The sequence below is a fragment of the Sebastes fasciatus genome, chromosome 12 (genome assembly GCF_043250625.1).
Source record: "Sebastes fasciatus isolate fSebFas1 chromosome 12, fSebFas1.pri, whole genome shotgun sequence".
NCBI lineage: Eukaryota > Metazoa > Chordata > Actinopteri > Perciformes > Sebastidae > Sebastes > Sebastes fasciatus.
The window spans coordinates 17,056,195-17,077,413 of NC_133806.1; the positions used below are offsets into that span (position 1 = coordinate 17,056,195).

At 41.5% G+C, this 21,219-nt stretch overlaps 3 protein-coding genes across 9 annotated transcripts in view; 1 reads left to right on the forward strand and 2 right to left on the reverse strand.

Moving 5' to 3' along the window:
- Nucleotides 1-2,585: 2,585 nt before the first annotated feature.
- Nucleotides 2,586-7,854, reverse strand: osgin2 (oxidative stress induced growth inhibitor family member 2). Of its 3 annotated transcripts, none has more exons than XM_074653647.1 (6): nt 7,473-7,854; nt 4,895-4,987; nt 4,587-4,723; nt 4,309-4,500; nt 4,120-4,211; nt 2,586-4,036 (listed from the first exon to the last, which is right to left on the reverse strand). In XM_074653647.1, the coding sequence occupies exons 2-6, from the start codon at nt 4,959-4,961 to the stop codon at nt 2,854-2,856; spliced, it is 1,671 nt and encodes a 556-aa protein (XP_074509748.1). In that variant the 5' UTR covers nt 4,962-4,987; nt 7,473-7,854; the 3' UTR covers nt 2,586-2,853. The 3 variants fall into 3 exon arrangements, with proteins under 3 accessions (XP_074509748.1, XP_074509749.1, XP_074509747.1); XM_074653648.1 differs by lacking the exon at nt 7,473-7,854 and adding an exon at nt 7,197-7,376; XM_074653646.1 differs by lacking the exon at nt 7,473-7,854 and adding an exon at nt 5,141-5,213.
- A 2,437-nt stretch (nt 7,855-10,291) lies between these two features.
- Nucleotides 10,292-16,117, forward strand: gtpbp10 (GTP-binding protein 10 (putative)). The gene is made up of 10 exons (XM_074653672.1): nt 10,292-10,442; nt 11,561-11,754; nt 11,953-12,044; nt 12,277-12,421; nt 12,522-12,595; nt 12,712-12,764; nt 12,876-12,983; nt 13,079-13,156; nt 14,091-14,214; nt 15,028-16,117. The coding sequence occupies exons 1-10, from the start codon at nt 10,410-10,412 to the stop codon at nt 15,237-15,239; spliced, it is 1,113 nt and encodes a 370-aa protein (XP_074509773.1). The 5' UTR covers nt 10,292-10,409; the 3' UTR covers nt 15,240-16,117.
- The window catches only part of adam22 (ADAM metallopeptidase domain 22), a 76,828-nt gene continuing 69,870 nt past the window's right edge, over nt 14,262-21,219 (reverse strand). For 3 of the 5 annotated variants that reach the window (XM_074653662.1, XM_074653659.1, XM_074653661.1), the window contains 2 exons: nt 20,233-20,356; nt 16,195-19,085 (listed from right to left, as the gene is read on the reverse strand). In XM_074653662.1, coding sequence (XP_074509763.1) covers nt 19,065-19,085; nt 20,233-20,356 — 145 coding nt within the window. In that variant the 3' untranslated portion in view covers nt 16,195-19,064. Of the gene's footprint in view, nt 14,797-16,194; nt 19,086-20,232; nt 20,357-21,219 lie in introns of those variants that run through there. The other 2 variants (XM_074653658.1, XM_074653660.1) reach the window with 2 other exon arrangements.

The following is a 21,219-nucleotide window of genomic DNA, read 5'->3' on the forward strand; positions in this document are numbered from 1 at the left end:
TAACACAAGTAACATTTTCACTAGCTAGCTGTTATATGATTACCAAAACTTAAACAGTAATGTGTTAAACTACTAAGTTTGTTAGTGGAAAACTTAATGTGACTACAGTAAAGTGTTATTTTAGTAATGCATTACCCCCAACACTGACTCTGACTACTATATTGTATTAAAGGGGGCAGAGGATCAAAGTGTCACATCACAATAAACAAACCATGAGCTGTGCGTGAGCGGCACACAAAAAAAATATGCATATGGCATCACACTCTTGCAGACCGAGTTTAAATGACTGAAAGGAAAAATGGAAATGAAGAATAAATTGCTACTGTCCGTGCTCACAACCTGTCTAAACTGTTATTTGACACTTAAAACAATATTGTCTGTTTGCTGTGAAGCTGTATTTAAAAAATGGAAGAAGATTTTTATATATAGACACATGTATATTTGGGCAATATGGGAAAAAGGAAAAAATAAGTCCTCCTTCTCATTGATCATGTGATTTGGGAAATCGTCCGCGTCGGTGTATCTCAGAAATAGTTATGGGAGAAGTCTGACTTGGCAAATTCTATGTATTGTTAAGTAAAAAAAGTTGTGTGCCATGTTTCACAATATTAAGAGAAACATGATATTACTACAGTGACAGACAATAAGTAATTGACATATTGCCCAGTCATGCACACAGGTAGATTGAATAGTTCTTAGATGTTAGCCTTCACAGGGAGCGCCACAATATGCTAAAAAATGGCATAATGTAATTATAAAAATACAAAGGGGATGCTAAGATTTGGTTTGCAAAAAATATAAAAATGAATGATTTAGATGGGATGATTTTAAAAATGGGTATTCTGCAATTGTGCTTTTCTGTTTTCTCTTTTTAAAAAGCCGGTTCTCTCCATGTGTATCTATATTGGTTAGATTCAGATGAGGTGGCACCGACTGGCTGAAATGACAAGAAAATGTGCACTAAGTGTTGTAATTGTTGCATTTAGATAAATGTATTGTGAAAACAAGAATCTAATTCCTTTTTCACTATATTCTCGTCATGATGTAATTGGCAATTTGTTAAAGGTACAGTGTGTAGGATTTAGTGGCATCTAGTGGTGTGGTTGCAGATTGCAACCAACTGAGTACCCCTCCGCTCACTCCTCCCTTTCCAAGACTGCGGTAATGTGAGCTGCCGAGCACAACACCGTGGTAATGTGGTGGTATCTTTCAGGACCTTCGCCTCGCCTACTTTAGGAGCACAGGATGTCAGACGGCGGCTGGCTGTACTGCGGTTTTGCATTCGGCAGCTAACGTTACCGCAGTTTCACATGCGTGTTGGAGAACTACGGTGGCCGTCAGGTAATGTAAAAACGTGAAAGGCTCTCTCTAGAGCCAGTGTTTGGTTTGTCCGTTCTGGGCTACTGTAGAAACATGGCAAACTCCGTGAAAAGGACCCGCTCCCAATGTAGATATGAAGTTCTCATTCTAAGCTAACGGAAACACATTCTTAGTTTCAGGTGATTATACGCTAATGAAAACATAGTTATTAATATTATTTTCCATTTCTGTTAATAGATCCCCCTGAATCCTCCACACTGGACCTTTAAGTTAAAGGACCAAACTGGTGTTTCTTGTTTTATCCTATTTTCTAATATTTTTTTACCACTAACGAACCCTCAGTGAACACCATGCCCATCTTTATTTTGTCTAAATGACACAATTTAAAGCATGGGTTCATTTGATGAGAACTTTCCATGTCTCTGAATTGAGAGTTGGCAGCCAAATGGGAGAACATTCACAATCTTTATGGAAAATAAAAAAAAAATAAAAAAGCAAGCTGTGAAGAAGACGATGTGCATTTACAGTAGCAGTCTCTTGTTCTGAATGAAAATCTAAACAAAACTAAAAGAAACTGCCAGTATTTCACTGTTCACTGGAGTACCCATCTGAAGATGTTCAAACTGTATGGAAATAAATAAAAAAGAAGAAAAATGTAAAACACCAGAATGATCCTTTAATTACCATAGCTTTTGCCAGGATGCTTGAATCCAAACAGTGGAATTGGCAATCGGCGTCCAAGAATACATTCAGATCTGCAAGTGAAATTATTTGCATAGAAAGTCTGTCAGCAGCAACCAAAGCAACAGTTCAGATTTATTTAGGTATATGGCTCCAACTACCTACAATAGCAGCTAAACAAAGAATCCTCTGAAGTTAAAAAATGGTTGGCTCAGAATAATCAGGAACATTAAGATTGCTTAGCCATGAACTTGTTGGGTTATACGTTCGGAGATAAATCTTGTGTGTGTCCACTATTGCAAACACTCACCACTCCAGGTTGTCTTAGAGTTCAGATGATCGTAACGTTGTAAGCGGGACCACAGATTGCTCTGCACGTGTCCGTCACTTACACAGCTATAAGTTGCATGGAGAATGAGCGCAGTGGCCTCAAAGCTCAAATAAGACTTAAAGTGTGATACGACAGCAATTTCACTGTTGTTAGTAAATGGATTGAAAGACACATGGTGAACGAATAAATAACCCTGATGAAAATATTCAGTTGTGAGGTTACAGATTGACTAGAAAATATTGGCACATGGTAGCTTGGACTACTGGGGACTTCTTATGAAGTCAGACAAGACTCTTGAAAGCTGTCTTTTGTTTCTTCAGAAACTAATTAGTGTACATCCATTGTCTTTTTGGTCTCAGAAAGTTGTAAAAATGCCTTAGCTTTGATGAGAGAAAACACTGCCTAATGATTAAAATATATGAAAAACTCTTGTTTTCCCCTTCACTGTTCACATCAGTGGGTAAGAGCGCTTGAAATCTGTACCCTACGGCCAACGTGTTGCTCTTTTCTCCATCATGCTCTCAAATGAAGTTATTCACTCCGTTGCTGATGAGCTTCCCTTTCTTCTTGAGTCTCTTCAGCAGACACGAGGCGATGCCTAAAGCGCCACCCTTCAAAAAGCGAACAAAGTTGTCTCCCACCAGCGGGCCCATGGCAAACAGACCTGGCTCATTGGCACACTCAAAAGTGTAGGGGTGGATGTCAATGGGGTTCTGTGTGCAGGAGATGGGTCTTGTTGGATCCTGACCCAGGTACTGGCCCTGCCCCTTCAAGAAAAACAAGTTTGGGTTGGTCCCGATCAGCACTAGGGCCATGGAGATCTTGAATGCCTTGAGGGAGTTGTTCCCCTGCAGCAAACACTTCATGTCTGACTGGAAGGACACCACGCAGTGTTCGGGGAAACTGGTGTAGTCAGGAAATAGGCCGACACTGGCATTACCTGCCATGTTACCTGCGGCAAGTTGGGGCTTTGGGCACATCTTGGCACATACTGAAGAGGCAATACTTGCTGCCTGGGGTCTGTTTGAAGCAGAGGAGGGAGCCACGTTTGTGTAGGTCTGAGAGGACATCATGTTGTAGACTTTGTGGTACTCTGGGTAGAGGGTCTTGGGCAGCTGTTTGAAGATGAGGTCTGGGTCGTCTACGCTCTTACGAAAGACATGCAGCACTCTGATGTTGCTGCTACAAGCGCACAGAACTGCATCTGCAGCACTTAAACCGGCACCTACGATTAAAACCGGATCAGAGTTCATATCCAGTTTTCTCCGGCTTACGGCCAAACCCAGGTCTGATATGCTGTGGAATACAAATGGTAGGTCCTCCCCCTCTGCGCCTAATCGAACCGGCGAATCGGACGCACCGGTGGCCAGAACCACATTCTCAGCAAACAGAGAGAATGGGACATGAGTGTCGTTTTGCACCTGCTGGTATCCCCTTACTTCCCAGAGAGCCCCGCCTCCCCCATTGTTTAGACACTCAACTCCATTTCCCTTAAAGCCTTCATTCCCACCATCTCCCACCCCTCCATCTCCTTGATCAGTGTGCCCATTTTCCAGACCTTCCCCCTCGTGCCCCCGGCAGAGTTTCTGGACAGAGGTCACGTAGGTGTTGTCAACAAAATTCTTTTGGAGGCCCTTTAGCTTCACATAGTTACGGTAATAGGATGAGATCTCCTCTGGGGTTGCTCTGTCACTGGTTGCATCCCTAGAGAGAAGAGATAGACGATGAGGAAAGAGGAAGCAAACCAAGACTTCAGCTATGCCTTTGCTATCAACCTCTCTCAGTACCTGCGTTTCCCGTTGGTCAAGTCCCTGTAGTTAACCCCGGGAAGCTCCATCCAGATGCCAAGACTGATAGTCAGCATTGAGCCTTCCATTGCCTAAGGAAAGAGGAGAATGCAATGTCAGAGAATAAAAACAATTGACAGAAAATATGCATAGTTACAAGAGTGTGGCAGACTAAGCCTTGTATCTTACATGCCAAGCACCTCCAGGCGTTGCCCTTCCCAGCACCAGATGGGGGATGTGTTGCTGCTTGTCCCTCCTCCACTGAAGGACAGGGGGGAACTCGTAGCCAAAGTCCGCATTGGGGTGCAGAAGTGTGTCAAAAAGCACAGCCACAGGGTTCCTTGACCTCCCCTCAAGGCCTTCACTCAAATATTCCAGATCCTGCAAAAAGAAAGTCTCTACCATGACACACCTCAGTGACTATGAGATCATGTGTACATGTGCAAGGAATTCATAGGTGTTTTTACCTGTTCAGTGATGGATAGGTGCTTGGTCTCCTGCAGCTTCCTGTATAGTATTGGGTTTGGGTGGACAGTTGCTGTATCTAGGTAGGGCTTGTGTCCACTCAGCAGGTAGGACAGACAAATACCTGATGGGCCGTTGCCTACAAACAGACCGAGGTTTGGGAAATGGTGGATTAGCATCACAAAGGAGCACACAGAATGACCTGACACAAGTTAGATTGAGAAAGATGCTTTTTGTGTGCAGGATTTGGGCCAAGTTGGAGTAACACTGAGACCATTAAAGGTCAGGAGGTTAAGAGCAAAGCATTTACCTATGATGACCACAGGGACAGTGGGTGGGTGCTCTTGTGGCAAAGTGGTCTCTTCCAGAAGAGGCATGGCTGCAGCCTGGGCCAAAGCCGGCACTGAGGAAGAATGATAGAAATGAGAAAAAGGATCCAGACACTTCTGTAACCGTCCATTTGATACTTTACTAAAAGCAAAGCCCCATTTTGTGCTTCGTCCCACCCCCCACTGCTTCAATGTTTCTGAGTCAGATTATTTGAACAGGTTCAAACCGGCTTGCTGTCTTTGTGTCTGCCAATGTTGTTGTTGTCTCATGTTTGCTTAGATCCTGTCTCCATCCACCATCATCAGCTGATGCACACACACACACTGAACGGGGGCGAAAAAAAACGTTATTCATCCTGTTATTGTGCTTCCACACACAGCTATGACCCTCCCTGTCTGTCTGGGGTTTCACACACGTGGAAACACCCCGCCACAACAAAAACGTGCCCCCAGCTTTTCTCTTTGCCATCCCGCCAACGTCCACACAGCCCCCGTCCTATCAAACATGGCCTGCGGCGAGGCTAGCCAGGCTGTAAACCCCGGTGCCGCTTCCATAACAAAGGGGAGTTCTAATCAGATTTATGTAGGCTTGGGTCTGTTGTGAACCGTTGCCGTCGAGCATGTGCAGTGTGTGTTTGTGTGTTACGCGACAGTGCCATTGTGTGCCCGCCGGGCAGCAAATCCCCCCTGATCACTCCGAGTGGGCCCTAATCCCGCTGGGCCTGTTTATGTCTTTACCGCCCCTTTCAACAGCAGCAGGGTGAGAATGTGGTCCTGGCACGCTGACAGAGCTCCTCCTCCTCTCATACCTACCTACCACCAGCACAGACACTCCCGCCAAAACATTACCCACCAGCCACAGCAAACAGTGCCCACTTGCCCCAGTTTCAATAGTTCATACTAACCAAAACACTGCCCACACCGCCTTAAAACTCCCATGACTCCCTGCCGCCAATACAGTCCGCCTCATTTCACATGCACCCCTCCCTCCCTCCCTCCCCCTGTCTGACCTGTGTCTGTAACCGGTTGTCTTTGGTCGTTGGCTTGTTTACCCGTTTCATTGAAAGCGCTGGGATTCCACACATTGCCTGCTCTGTTTGGAGAATGTTGTGCCCCCAGTTGGCAAGCTGATACTGGTATTTCCATGCCACTGGTCAATTTGACAAACCCAGTCATAACAGTTTTTTGGGTTGTTTTTTTGCGTGAACTTTCACTTTGCAAACCTTTTAAATCTGCGTAAGTGGATTTCAGGAGATCCACAAGATGTTATTCTAATTTGAAATAAGACTGTTTTTTTACATTTGTCATCAATTTCCACCAATAAACAGAAATAGGAACAGTATCACAAAATAATCCCAATATAAAGGTCCAATTACTAGCTTTATTACGAGCTTCCAACTGCCTCAGACGTTACATACTGCATGATGCAACAACAGTGCTGTACTGTTTTTGGATCATGTTTCACAATACAATTTTATATATTTGAGATGACAAATGCATGAAAAAAAAAATAATGAGAAATGAAAATCTTTTGTGCTTTATTTACAATTTTTTTTTTTTAACATTTAAATAAACTCCATTATACCAAAGTAAAACACAGTTACAGTGCAGATCATCCAAACGCAATACATCCACAGCTAAAAATGTGATATAACTAGAAATGTTGACTTGGTTGTTGTTGATAGTTTTGTTGGTTTGTTGTACTGGCTGCCTGCCCTTTCATGCGCCTACATGTGCCTGTGTGGAGAGGATGGACCATACTTTTCTAGAACATAGTGTCCAGAGCACTGTGGGCTATAGCCTATATACAGTACATCAGTGTGGTCAATATAGAATAACACATTTGGAAAGCATGCTTGAAAATGCATTTCAATCAGGATTTTTTTCTGACTGTTTGAAAGGTATGCAGGCCCACAGCTATACAGCATCATCTTTGCAACTTGTGCTAATTTGCATGGAAAATCCTGCAGGTCAGTTAAAAAATCAGGTTAACTTCAAACCAGCTCTAGATTGTCTACTGTATATTAATAGATGTGTGTGGATGTTGCTGCAGTAATAGCTACTGCATGGAGGAACTGGATGATACACCATCAAACACATCATCCTCATGGGCTCAAACCTCCCACTATATACCCTCCTCCTGTCCTCCGAGCAGAGGTCCTTTGCAGCCTGCATCCAATAAGGCACAAGAAGGAGTCGCATGCGCCACGCGGCTACTGTATGTCACCATCATTGCATATAGTTTAAGGTCAAATTACGCACCAAGAACAGGCTCTCTCTTACCGCGCTGTGATGTGTGTGTCTGTGTCCCAGTGGCGTCCTGTTATCACGACCCACGGCTGCGGTTGTATAAATAGGCAGAGACACACCGGTGGGAGGATCTGTCTGTCCGGGCTCTTTCATGAGCTAATGAGACACAACCCGTCTCTCTCTCTCTCTCTCTCTCTTACTCTCTCTCTCTCTCGCTCTCGCTCTCTCTCTCTCTCTCTCTCTCTCTCTCTCTCTCTCTCTCTCTCTCTCTCTCTCTCTCTCGTCATCATCTCACACACACACACTTACCTCCGTGCAGTTCAATTCCGAGCAGACCTGGTTTATTCAGGTCTGACCAGCCTGTAAATGACGCCTGCAGAGGTAGATCTTCTCTGTGTACTGATGGCAGAGTGTGTGTGTGTGTGTGTGTGTGTGTGTGTGTGTCAGTGAGAAACCGGCTCCTGCGTTTTGCTTTTGTCGTCACATGCGCATCTCTGCACCGGCAGGCGTGCGCGCGAGGAAGAAGAGAGAGAGATCAGAGCAGCATCATGTCTCAGCATCATCATCTCTCAGCATCCTCACAGACACTCAGAGCATCATCTCTCAGCATCATCATCTCTCAGCATCTTCATCTCTCAGCATCTTCATCTCTCAGCATCTTCATCTCTCAGCATCTTCATCTCTCCTCAGCATCCTCCTCACAGCAGTGGTGCATTAAAGGTCCCATATCATGCTCATTTTCAGGTTCATACTTGTATTTTGTGTTTCTACTAGAACATGTTTACATGCTGTAATGTTTAAAAAAAACTTTATTTTCCTCATACTGTCAGCCTGAATAGGCCTGTATTTACCCCTCTGTCTGAAACGCTCTGTTTTAGCGCATTTTGACGGAATTGCAACAAACTTGCAACAGAATTGCGTTGCTATGCAACAGCTTGGGTCCATGTGTACTTCCTGTCAGCTGATGACATTCACATAGACTGCAACCAGGAATAAACTGGGACACATTTAGAATGTTTACGTTTAAAATTGTGTCAAGGGTCTAAATATTGTTTATTCGGGACATCATGAATGGGCAGAAATCCTGACAGCTTGTTTCAAATGCAGAGTTTCTGAATACGGGCTGTGTGTATTTCCCTGTGGATTTAGTGTTTCGATACTTTCACAGTATTTATATAGGACTTAAGCCTGCTTTATAATAAAAAAAACATGAATATCTAATTTTTTTATAATATGGGACCTTTAAGTGGAGAGTTTTTACTGCACAAATCTCAGTAATGCTCAGGACAATGTCGTTTTTGCCCATAATATATCAAAGCCCTGCCAGATGTAATATGTTTTACATCCTGCCATATTAACGTGTTGGACAGAATTAAACCTGCAGTAGGCAGAATATTGTTGGCATCATTGGGCAAAAAAATCCATAATAACCTTTCAGCATGTTGCAAGTGGAAGATTTGGCCTGATGGTGGCGCTACCTTTTCATGTTGTAAGCATTGGTAAAGGAGACTTTTTTGTTGACAGGTCAGGGGGTCATCAGAGTTATCCTTTGAGGACAATGAATATCCATATCATTTTGTGGCTCACGCTGGACCAATGTGATGGAAGAACAAACCAACTAACAGACACATGTTGCAATAGGGGTGTAACGATACATTGATCTGGATTGATATATCAATTCAATGATCAACGATCTAATATCATCGAGTCAATGTGAAAATATCGATACATATCATCTTTAAGATACAGCTTTATTTTGAAATTTACACTTTATATTTATTCTTTTTATGTAAAAGAATAATTTAATTGAATTAAATCGTTATGTGGCAGACTTTGTGATATCAGGAAATATCATATTGCTGTCCAAAGAATCAATATAATATTGTATCATGATGGGTGAAACTTGAGTTACACCCCTAGTTTCAATCCTCAGGTTCTACTGTTTGGGGGCAAAAACTAAACTGTATGTTAAAATGTGTACTTTTTATGTTTTGTCAATGAACATACACACACCAACTTAATTACTTATTTTGTGGGTGGACAAAATTACAGGAATATCTTACAATGTAATGCAATATTTTTTTATTGTCAGAGGTGAGTAGAAAGTATAGATATCTGTAAAAAAAAAATGTGACCACTCACCTTAAAATAGTAATATGGGCTGCAATGTTATTGCACCATGATGCAGTTGCAATGAGGTTAACAGTTTGTCTGACTTGAACTGAATGACCTATTTAAAATGTTGCTTTTATACCAATGTGTTTTGGGTGTTTTCCGCATGTACTGCCTCATATAGGGAAACTTACAATTTTAATCTTTCATCCAGTTGCTCTCTGTTTTTAACTGTATTTATGTCCTTTGAAAAGTCATGCTGTTTGTTGAGGCTATGTCACAATATTTGTCCTCATTAATTTACCTTGTGTTATTTTCAAAACAGTACGGTGAAGCCAAAGACAGTTTTCCACATTGTGGACCATTAAGTTCGTAATCAACTAAACATTAGGCTTTATGTTCATGAGTACATTTGGACTGTAGTAAAGGAAAACACCAAGTAATTTCGATACATTTTCCACCTGACCTACCTTTTAGTTAATTTTTATATTTCACAACTGTTTTTTATTTGGTGGCTAATTCTGATAAATCAGCTGATATGCACAATTTGTAAGCCATATATTTAAAATATTAGGTGGATAGATAGATAGATAGAAACTTTATTGGTCCCGAGGGAAATTCAAGTTTCCAGCATCACAGCTCCATAGTGCAAAACATGTTAGTAAAAAGGCAGTAAAAAAAGTAGTGGTGCAAAGTACAAAATATATACCACAAATACAAGGAGATGAAGAAAACTGTTAAAAGTGAATATAGTGCAGGCTAACAGCTGTGATACAGGACTATTAAAAAAGTGAATATAGTGCAGAAGAGACTGTTAAAAGGTAAGTTGGAAGGTGCAGTTTATCTTGGTGATTCATACGTATTTATAAACTATTTCTGTATTTGCAGGAGCAACAACCTCACATGTTGGTATAATTCTTTGTTTATATGCATTAAAAAAGGGACCAGGGTCTCAGCAATAGACATTGGTCTCAGCAGCTGTCACTCAGCCATGCGGAGTCCCGCCTCTTTGCCTCATCATCCAATCAGCTGCGAGGAAGGAACCCACCACTTCCGGTCCTTCATACAAACACATGTCAGCTAGCAGCTAGCTCAGTCAACAACAGAAACAAGCAGCAATAAACATCTCTGAAGATGGTCCAGCTCAGTAGGATCTGCTTCCGGAAAGTAAGTACTGTTGTAGGCATCATTTTAATCTCAAGAAAACAATCCAACAGTGGCTGTTTACTAACAACTGTAATGATGACATTGGCTGGCCAGCTAGCTGCCAGCTAGCTGCTGTCAGAGCATCTACATTGACTCACTTGGTGTGTGTGGTCTCCAGCCAGCATTTGCCTTTTCTTCAGCCTATAAACCTAATATGATGCTAGCAACCTGTGGTATGACTGGAAAACTATTTTGGATTCAATGAGCCCAATTGTATTCATGTGTGATGATGTTAGTCTCTATAGTGGCCATTTCATTGTAGAGAGACCTTTTTTTTTTTTTTTTTATTTGACCTCACTGTATAAAATGACCTGTGGTGACCTCTAGGATAATCACAACTAGAGACCTAGAGCATTCAGAGGATGGGTGGCTTTCATAGGTAGATTGACAATAAGGGGGTTTCTGAGCAGCATTGATTAATTATTTATGAATTAATGTTTATTTCTGATTTATGACTTGAAAAAATGTGCACAGTATTTTAATTAGATAATTCATATAACACTTTCTCACACAAACAGTGCAATAAACAAGTGCAATTCCTCAATCATATATCTTATACTGTATATGTTCTTAATATGCCTTGTACAAAGTATTTCCTTTTTATAATTGTAATATTATTTTTAATGGAGCTTCCCAGCAAAAAGCATTTCACACGATTGTACTTGTATAACCGGCGTGACAATATACATCTTGAATCTTGAACAGTGCTGAGCTGCATCTCAAATTCATTTTCAGATGATGTACCACTTCTATGCTATCTCCCCCTAAAAATCTAAATTATCTAAGTGATCCTTTATTCAAAATACAAATAAAACCAACCTTACTTTCTTCATGGATGGATGGATGGAGGAATGGAAAGAAGAAACATTATAAAATGTCATCCTATCTCTTTCACCCAGGCTTCTCTTTTTCACATTACTGACGCATTTCAATAAATGTTTGTAAAAATTAAAACATTTTAGTAGTTACGGTTACCTGTTGGGGTCAGTGGGGCAGCTGTTTATTATAAGGGGTCTCTAAAGGTACTTTGATACTTTATTAATCTCATCACTGTAATGTCTCTTTTCTGCCTCCCGCAGTATGGAAACTTTGTGGATAACCTCCGTCTGTACGTCCGTGGAGGCGGTGGGGGCATGGGTCTACCCCGTCTCGGGGGACAGGGAGGTAACGGAGGAGATGTTTGGGTGGTAGCTTCAAAGAACATGACCTTAAAGAGGGTCAAGGACAAGTACCCCCAGAAGCGTTTTGTAGGTGGATCAGGAGCCAACAGCAGGTTAGTATCTACAAACACAACACTATGTTTCCTTTAAAGTGCCACATCAGAGTATCTGTTAATATTATTGTCAATCATTCACCAATCATTGACATCAGTTGATGATTTATGTTTGACAGAGATCCTCAAACATATTGTAGAACAGATGCTAAGAGCTGTTGTGTGTATTTATTGTGTGTGAATTGTATTTATCCACAGTGTCCGAGCGTTGAAAGGAGAGAGGGGGAATGACGAGGAGATATTGGCTCCTGTTGGCGTTACAGTCACCACTGATGATGGCAATTTCCTCGGTATGTCAAACAACTTTTATAATACCTCCTCCAATTTGTACAATCCATGGTCAGTATAGTCAGTGATACAACGTTACAGTTTTATTTTCTAATAGAGCCCTTACTTTGAGGTTGTTTATGGTATTAAGTACATCATTTGTGGCATAAAATGTATCAATAATCAAATGGGAGTAGCATAGTCAACTGATGTTGCAGTTAAAACTCATATTTTTTCAACCCATCTCTCTCCAAGGTGACCTGAATACTGAAGGTGATCGTCTGATGGTGGCGAAAGGAGGACCTGGAGGCACCATCCGTTCTGCGTTTGAGTCCAGTAAGGGACAGACCAAACACATAAGGCTGGACCTCAAACTCATCGCTGACCTGGGCCTTGTTGGGTGAGAACATGAAACACAAATGTACATATTGGTTCATTGAAGAGGAGACTCAAATATTTCTCTTAAATATCGGATTTTCTTGGTGCTGATTCACCATCAGGTTCCCAAATGCAGGAAAGTCCTCTCTCCTGACTGCCATGTCTAATGCCACACCTCAGATTGCCAATTACGCTTGTGAGTACATCATACAACACACATGTACAAACTGTATTTGTGTTCTTATTTATGCATTTTACTTTGAATATGCTGTGATATATTTTTTATTAGTGGCATTTCTAAAATCTTCACAGTCACAACTTTGAAGCCGGAGATCGGCAAACTGATGTATAAAGATTACAAGCAGGTATGGGAATGCATATTGGTGTATTGTCCTTTAACTGTTCATTGAATTTGTTTATTTTTAGTGGTTTCCCCTCATTGACTGATGCTCTAATACATTTTTTATTTTTGGTAGATTTCTGTTGCTGATCTCCCGGGCCTGATTGAAGGAGCTCACATAAACAAAGGCATGGGCCACAAGTTCCTAAAACATGTGGAGAGGACCAAGCAGCTTCTGTTTGTGGTGCGTAGTGACAGAATGCGGTCAGAATAACCAGCTGATGATGATGATGATGATGATGATTGAGTTTGATTTGGTTGTGCTTTGTCTGGCTGCAGGTAGATGTTTGCGGTTTCCAGCTGGCAAGTAAAACACCGTTTAGGTCGGCCTTTGAAGCTGTTCAACTTCTTACCAAGGTGAGCGGTTATGGCAGCTGAGGTGATATTATGAAAGACTCAAAATGTGTCATGTGATTTTTACAAAGTTCTAATTGTAGCTATTCTTCTTACCATTGTTCTCTTTGACTTGACTCCTGATCCATCCACTTCATGCCCTCCATTTATTTACCTTCTCCATCCTCTTTTTTTTTTGTTTGTTTTTTTTATTTGAGAGAAGGGACCGTGCTGATTAATAAAACGCACATGGTATAAAAAAAATGCCCAAATTAGAGATGCACCGATCCATATTTTTCAGCCCCGCTATCGATAGCGATACCTGGGCTTTGGGTATCGGCCGATACAGAGTACCGATCCGATACCAGTGTTTAATCAATGAGCAGTATGCCTCACTGTGTGGAAGTGACTAGGATCATTCATTTATGTGTAAGGCAACATCAGGCTTGACTTTAACATTGCTTTCCTAACTTTGTAAAACAAAATGTAACAAATAATACTTAGATATAAATTTAGTGAATTGTTATTCATTAAAATAATAAATCATACACGAACAACGTAAAAAGATCTTCAAAATTAACAGGAATTACAGTTCAGGTGTCAAGCTTTTTAATGCCAAAAGATTGTTTTTCAAAGTGTTACAAAATGTTTCTTAAAATACATAAAACAATAACGGGGCATGCAGTTTAAAGGGCTTCCTGAAATACATCGGAGCAAAAATGAATAAAACAGGGTGTGCAGTTTAAATAAAAGGACACACAGTTGTTAGAAGCAGTATTGACATTTATACATATAAAACTACATTGCAGACAAGCAGGACATATACTGTAGATAGCAGCAGCAAAAAGAGAGTTTAGTGCCGACATGTGCATGTATTAATCTTCCATTGTTTTAATTGGTTACTGAAAGATCCTTAATAATTCTTCTCCTCCTCCTCCTCCCTCACCACGGCCTCAAGGAGTTGGAGTTGTACAAAGAGGAGCTTGTATCAAAGCCTGCTTTACTGGTGGTGAACAAAATGGACCTGCCAGATGCTGAGGACAAACTAGCAGAGCTGAAGGAGCAACTACAAAATCCAGACGGTAAATTTGATGGATTCATTACTATTTTATTCATTAGTTTAATGTTTTTCATTTATTCATAATGCAATATATATACACACACACACAGACATACAAACTATTAATGCATTTGGCTCTGGGTTGAGACATCATTAAATGCATTAACGAGGTGAAAAAGGACCATCATGATGACCTTTCGCCTTGTATTTGACAGTTTAAATTTGGTGCCAAACCATACTTAAAGCTGCAGTGGGCAGAATTGTAGCAAGTATGATTGAAAAAAGTTATTTTTCTAAAATGGTCACTATATCCTGACAGTAGTGCACGAGACAGATGATGGAAAAGTGTGTATCCTCCGGTGTGTGTCTGAACGGTCAAACTAGGCAGCACTGATCAAATATGAATCAATATTCTTAATTACTGTAATGCCTATTTCTCGACTCAAATGTTTTCCGAAACATCTTGTAGTGTACTGTTTAGCTGTGAAATGAGAAAGTTTGCTCCGGCTGGTGGGCGGTGCTTGGTATTTCCTCAACTGATCTCAACATGGCTGCCGGATCACAAACTTTCTCAACAGTCAGTCAGAGGGTCGTAGCCTTGTACCTGTTAAGATGAAGACAGGGAAAATAGTTAAAAATGGGATCAATTGCAATAATAAAAGGGTTAACATACAGTATATGGGACAATAACCCAGAAAGGTGCAGCATTACACATGCATATTGACTGATGACAACCAAAAAACAAAGAATCACAACCATTTATATCACAGGACAATTATACATACTGGGCTTTTGTTTTGTTAAATTTTCATTCTGGTGTTTTCTGTTGCTGCAGAGTTCTCTGATCTGTTGCCTGACGACATGATACCGAAGAACTACATGACCTTCAGACATGTGGTTCCCGTCTCTGCCTCCACTGGTTTTGGTGTTGACCATTTGAAAAGTTGCATCCGGGAATCGCTTGATGAAGATGCAGCAATGGCAACTAAAGCCATCCATCAAGACAGACTGCAGACTCTGAGGAGCCACTCACACAAGCATTTGTGATGAACACAGGCAACAGGTCACGCATTTGAGCGGGACGTACAATGACGGATGAGTCGTCTGCTAAAACAGTAAAACTTTAATGGCAGGTAAACAGCATCCACTGAGAAACACCTGGGACAACAGAAACTGATGGAGGATAACTTTCACTGGCTGTTTCAGCCAAAACATCCAACGTTATGAGGCTCCACGAGTTGATCTGTGCTTCGAATACTCCCTTATTGGGTCTGACGTTGTTATCAAAATCCAAGCCACAGTTAACAGGGACCATTTCTATTCAGAAATGATATATTGCAACATATGTATATGCTTACCCATGAAAGGATGTTGGTCAAGCACGGAGAAAGCAAAACTACTTTTAGTGCCAGATGCATTAAATTATAGAGAATGTGCTTAGCACCCTTGAAAGAGGGGAACTGTGCATCCGGTGTAGCAACTAGTTCTTTTCTGTTTCATCCGATTGCTCGAGAAGATTAAGATTGTATTTATTTTTCATTGGTGTGTGTTGTAGGGATGCACCGATCCAACCTTTCCTCCCCCGTTGCTGATATGGATACCTCAACTCTGAGTATCTGCTAATACAGAGTACTGATTTCTGACACTAGTGTTCTCTTTTTCCTCAAGTTTAAAATCGTTGAACTCATTTTGATGTAAGGTAACATGAGGCCAGGCATTACTGTGATTACTGAGTCTGCCATGACTGAATAAATGCTACTGATAGTGGAAACGCTGAATTTTATAAGGACATTGACAGAGTATTCACTGTGGATCTGTCACATCTGGCTGATACTTGTTCCACTAAATAAGTTAAGTATTGGATGGATCAGTGCATTCCAACTGTGTTGCTCATTTATCATATTGTAATAAAAATAAAAAATTAATAAAGTCAGTTTTCCAGTATACCTTCTACCATCTTTTCCTCAAGTAAAGTTATTAGAAATATCAGCATAGACAGATGTGTTGATGAAAGTTTTATTTTATATTAAATATATTACAATACTGGATGATTAAGAGGAAAAAAAAATCTGGGGGTTGATTTTTGCATCATCAGTCTGTACAGCATACAGGCAAAAATAAAAAATAAAGATTAAAAAAAAAGACAGCAACTGCAGTATTTAGAGTTGAACTAGTACATGTGGGGGGTTTTCAAGGTTCCTGCAGCAGAGTGCTGATGTGTCTGGCAGGATGGGACCACATGGTTGAGACTGGGTGGTACACGAATACATTCAAGTCTCCGGCCAGACAGAGACAGACAGCTCATCTGTGGGGACGTTTTGCCACGTTTTGTCCTGTTAGGATCTGTCAGTCCAATCGTGCGCAGGCAGATACAGCAGATATGTTTGGAGGATTGACAGAAATCACTGCGGCCTGCGTGGTCCCATCCTCCGCGGAGAGTCCTCAGACTGTAGTACAGTGCAACGTCCATAACACCAGGACAAATGTCTCGCTGTAGCACAGTATTATGATGTTAGAAATATTATTCAAGAGCTCTGAGACGATGCTCTCCGCAGCCTTTTGGTAGCCCAGGAAGATGACTGGGCCACTAGACACTGACCAATACTTTAAGAAGACCAGAGCAAAGAAGACAGCTCTGGTAGAAGGCAAATCACGAGCCCACACAGATCTCATTTACAACGTTATGTGTGTCCAAACCTTATATGATACAGATTAGCACATGCCAGAGGAACGGCCGCTTCTATTGGCCTTCGGGACAAATGTGATTCAAAAAACTGTCTCCATTCGAACTCATCAACACACATAATTACAATAATGCACTTAATTAGTTTGAATCGTTGCTGTACATAACGCTGAGAAAAAAGTGAACGTTACAAAGGTACTTAATAAAAAAGATACTAGTAGCAATATTAGTCCAATATTGTGAAGATCGTTTTACCTATACAGTCCTAATGCATACATGAATTACAAATGAACAAGTGCCCACACCGGAACAAAAACTAAACAACAGTAAGATGACAAAAAGGAGGCCTTAAGACAACAATTTCTACACAAGGTAGAGCAACGAGTTGTTACTGTACAAATGCTTTTGGGGAGTGATATGGGATCCAAAATAATCCACCTTGAAGAGCTACACTGGCATGACATCAGCACAAAAACTCAATCATTTTGAAACCCTGCAACTTCCTGCCATGAATTGTCCCAACTTTGCCTGCAAACAGTGTAGTCTGTGGTACACAAACCCATTGAGACAACAGCAATTAAGCAATGAGGGGGAAAAGTCTCTCAGTGACATGCTCGTTTCCTGTTATGGTCTCACAAATAGCCTACCAGAGAAATAACTTAATTTGATTATAGAACTGTCATGCTGTTGGTCTTCACAAGCTCAAACAGCAAGCACTGTACAGCATAGTTAATCATTTACAAGGCTAAATATCTCAATCATCACAGCTAAATCCAAAATGCACATTTTCAATCACAGTTTTCCAGATTTCCTCGCCCGAGTCGGGTCATCAACCGCTCTCACGTTATTCTTATTCTCATATTTATCTAAGCGACTTCTTGCTTCCCATTGTGGAAATGGGGAGCACACTCTCAAAATACCCAAATGTAGAATCAAGGGGGAACTAAACACATCTTATCAATGGGGAATTTCCAAAAACCACCATGAGTGAAACGTCTATAACTACACCAAACACATCCCATTCATTTCACTCAGGAATGGCACATAAAACTATTTAACTTTTCCTAAATAATACTCATCAACAGCCGCTTCCAGCAATACTCTCAATGTGCCACAATCAAAATCTTAATCAATACTTCCTTTTTTCATTACTGGATGTCTGTGTATTTCTCCCAGAGATGGATGAAAACCAGTGCTAAGATAATATAAAAACACTTTTACATTCTGCTGTGGATGGAGAAAGCTATAGAGGTCACAGTCACACAGGAAAAAAGCCAGAAGGAGGAAAAAAACGAGGACGAAAAATAGAAACACAGACAGAAGAAACAAGTGCGGGGTCTCTAACGCTTATCTACAGAGATCCGCTTCTGTCTACAACACAATACGGCAGGAAGAGACGTCTCAATCTGTTCCTCTTTCAAAATAAGAGCAAAAAACATACTCTGTGTGTATTTTTGCTGTACATATTTACACACGCACAAACGAGCCGAGGGGAGGAGGAGCAGGGTGGGGTCGGGTTGGGTCGGGTTGGGTCCATGTCATGGGTTATGGGCTATAACTGGTGATACAATATGGGTTACCTACAGTGGAGAGAAAGCATCTAAGCCTACAGAAGGTATTAAAATCACTGCCCCCTCGCATGCTTTCCTCTCAGATCGGACCACTGTTCTTCTCGTCTGTTCAGTTGGAGGAGGTTGCTGATAATCAGGGTTGTCTCATGCATACAGTGTTGGAGTTTCTACAGTGATTCACGTGCGTCAAAAATGATCCAACAAATCCAGAGATGCAGTGTAATGTGCGTTGGAGAGAGGATGTAGTGTTGAGGTTTAAGGACAAGTAAGGGGGGGTCGGAGTGGAGGGGGTTTCCAGTCCCATAGATGAGGCCTGAGCAGACAGGAACAGCTCAGTCTGAGCTCCAGCTGGTCTGGAGTGGATGTGGAGCTGGTTTCTCGGCACTCTGCATCGCCTTGTAGAGATCCGCTGAATGACGCCGTCTGGAAAGACAGCCTCGGAGATGCTTGTACACACTCACTCACACACACCTTTGCCTATTTCCACTCCGGTGGGGGGCGCTCTCTCGCTTTCTCTTAAATCGCTTAGAGTCAATTTTGTTTCATTTTTGTGTTTTTCATTCATAGAAAAGAAGAGACGAGTGTAGTTCCTCGAGGTCTGAGTGGGTAAGAAGGCTGTTATATTGAAGTCTCCCACAGCTGAGGAGAGGAGAAGAAAGGAAAAGCACAGAAAAGAGAAAGGGGTGGGGAGGAGAAGATGAAAGAAAAGACATTTTAACATTTGTTCACCTCACTTCTTATTTACATGGATTTGGTTCTGTCTTTGTACTTAAAGGTACAGTGTGTAGGCTTTGGCGGCATTTAGTGGTGTGGTTGCAGGTTGCAACCAACTGAGTACCACTCCGCTCACTCCTCCCTTTCCAACACTGCGGTAACGTGAGCCGCCGACCGTAAAACCGTGGTAACGCCGTTCGCCTCGCTCAGAGGCCATCCTTACCATAATAACATTACTTTAGGAGCAACGGAAGTCAGACGGCGGCTGGCAGTACCACGGTTTTGTACTCTGTTGCTCGCGTTATCGCAGTTTCATAAGCGTATCGGAGAACTACGGTGGCCTTCAGGTAACGTAAAAATACGAAAGGCGCGTAACACACTGTTCCTTTAAAAGATAAGGCTGGTCTTATTTTATCTTTTTATATTATGATAACAAAAAGACAAAAATAACAGCAGCCTTTAAATCATGATCCTCATTAGCAGCATTACAGTAACTTTCAGTGTTCATAGTTTTGTCTTTGTAAAGCCATGAACACACGACACTAACCCTATCCAAGTATGAAGATTTGTCACAACGTATTAACCATTGTTTTAAATAACGACTGAGATTTAAGTCTTGTGTGTAGGATCTGATGACATCTAGTGGTTAGGTTGCAGATTGCAACCAACTGAGACCTTATTGAACTTCTCCCGTGTGCCAAGCGTATAGGAGAACTACAGTGGCTGACGCAAAAACGCAAAACCGCAAAACCGCGAATGTCCCTATCTAGAGCCAGTGTTTGGTTTGTCCGTTCTGGGCTACTGTAGAAACATGGCGGCCGGCTCTAGATATAAACAGCTCATTCTAAGGTAACAAAAACACAACGATTCTTATTTTCTGGTGATTATACACTAAAGTAAACATACTTATTAATATTATATTCCATTTCTGCCAATATATCTTCCGCAATGTTACACGCTGTTCCTCAATGACCTGCCCTATTTTGTGCAGAATCTCCACTGTATTGAAAATCAGTCTTCATGGCTGAATCAGTGTTATAATCAGTGTCATGTGCTCCTGATTGATACTTGCCCTGGCGCTCTGCCTGTTGGCTTTCCTCTGGTCATCGGGTAGAGGGGGCATGGGGTACGGGTATCTCCTGCTGGATGCAATAGATCCTGTAGAGGAGGTGGGAGACTTGGCAGGGGATAGCGTCCTGAGGAAAAAGAGGAGGTGACATTATTAAAATATTGCCTCTTATGTTCTGTATTTTTTAGGATTAAGTTGGCCAAAGACACAGACGGATAACGGTTCAGGAGATAACGTTAGATCTGTGACTTTGGGCAACATCCTTCTTGAGCTGCTCTAATTATTCACCTTCCTAAAGAGAGAGGTTGATCTTAAAAGCTCTTAACTGCTGTTCAACAAAAACACAGAGACAGACATATCATGTAATCTGTTAAAAAAAACAACATAAAGAACCATAGTTCAGCTTTTAGGGGCAACCTCTGTACACAGTATGTACCTAGTGTACACAGCAGTTCCCGCCTCCCAGCGGCGGTGTGGGCATAGTCACAGTTTTCTGCAACTCACATGCTTCATCCTGCCACAGCATTACTTTGTCATCATCATCGGGCACTGACACACAAACAGGCCACAATTTGCAGAAATTCACCTTTAGCCACTGTTAAAAACACATTCTGCTAAAGGTAACCTCTGCTGAGCTGGTGTGTAGTCTTGAAAAGTTGGATCAGTGTGTGTGTGTGTGTTTAAATGGGGAATGCTGGGAGCAGTGAGTATGATGAGGTGACTGGGACGGCAGACCAGACCGGAGCTGGGTGACAACAACAGACTGAGAGAATCACAGTAAGAGCTCCTGTCCAGTGAAACAGCCACAGAAAGCCTGCCCCGTATACAGCAGCTTGTTTACACCGCTGCTGTATGCTGATCGGAAATACCTGGATTGGTCAAAGTAGTGGAGGGAGCGGGTGTTTTTTCTCACAATAAATTCCCATATTATTTTTTAAAACGTCAATATTATTTAAGAATTTTCCGTGAATAATTAAGTGATTTACTGAA

Excerpts from the sequence above, each read along its gene's own strand:
- osgin2 (XM_074653646.1), bottom strand. The coding sequence starts at position 5,183 with ATGAGACAACAACAACATTGGCAGACACAAAGACAGCAAGCCG. Across the intron at positions 4,501-4,586 it reads ACCTATCCATCACTGAACAG|GATCTGGAATATTTGAGTGA; the intron begins GTAAAAACACCT and ends TTCTTTTTGCAG. Across the intron at positions 4,037-4,119 it reads TTGACCAACGGGAAACGCAG|GGATGCAACCAGTGACAGAG; the intron begins GTACTGAGAGAG and ends TCTTCTCTCTAG.
- gtpbp10 (XM_074653672.1), top strand. The coding sequence starts at position 10,410 with ATGGTCCAGCTCAGTAGGATCTGCTTCCGGAAA. Across the intron at positions 10,443-11,560 it reads GTAGGATCTGCTTCCGGAAA|TATGGAAACTTTGTGGATAA; the intron begins GTAAGTACTGTT and ends TGCCTCCCGCAG. Across the intron at positions 12,765-12,875 it reads TGTATAAAGATTACAAGCAG|ATTTCTGTTGCTGATCTCCC; the intron begins GTATGGGAATGC and ends TATTTTTGGTAG.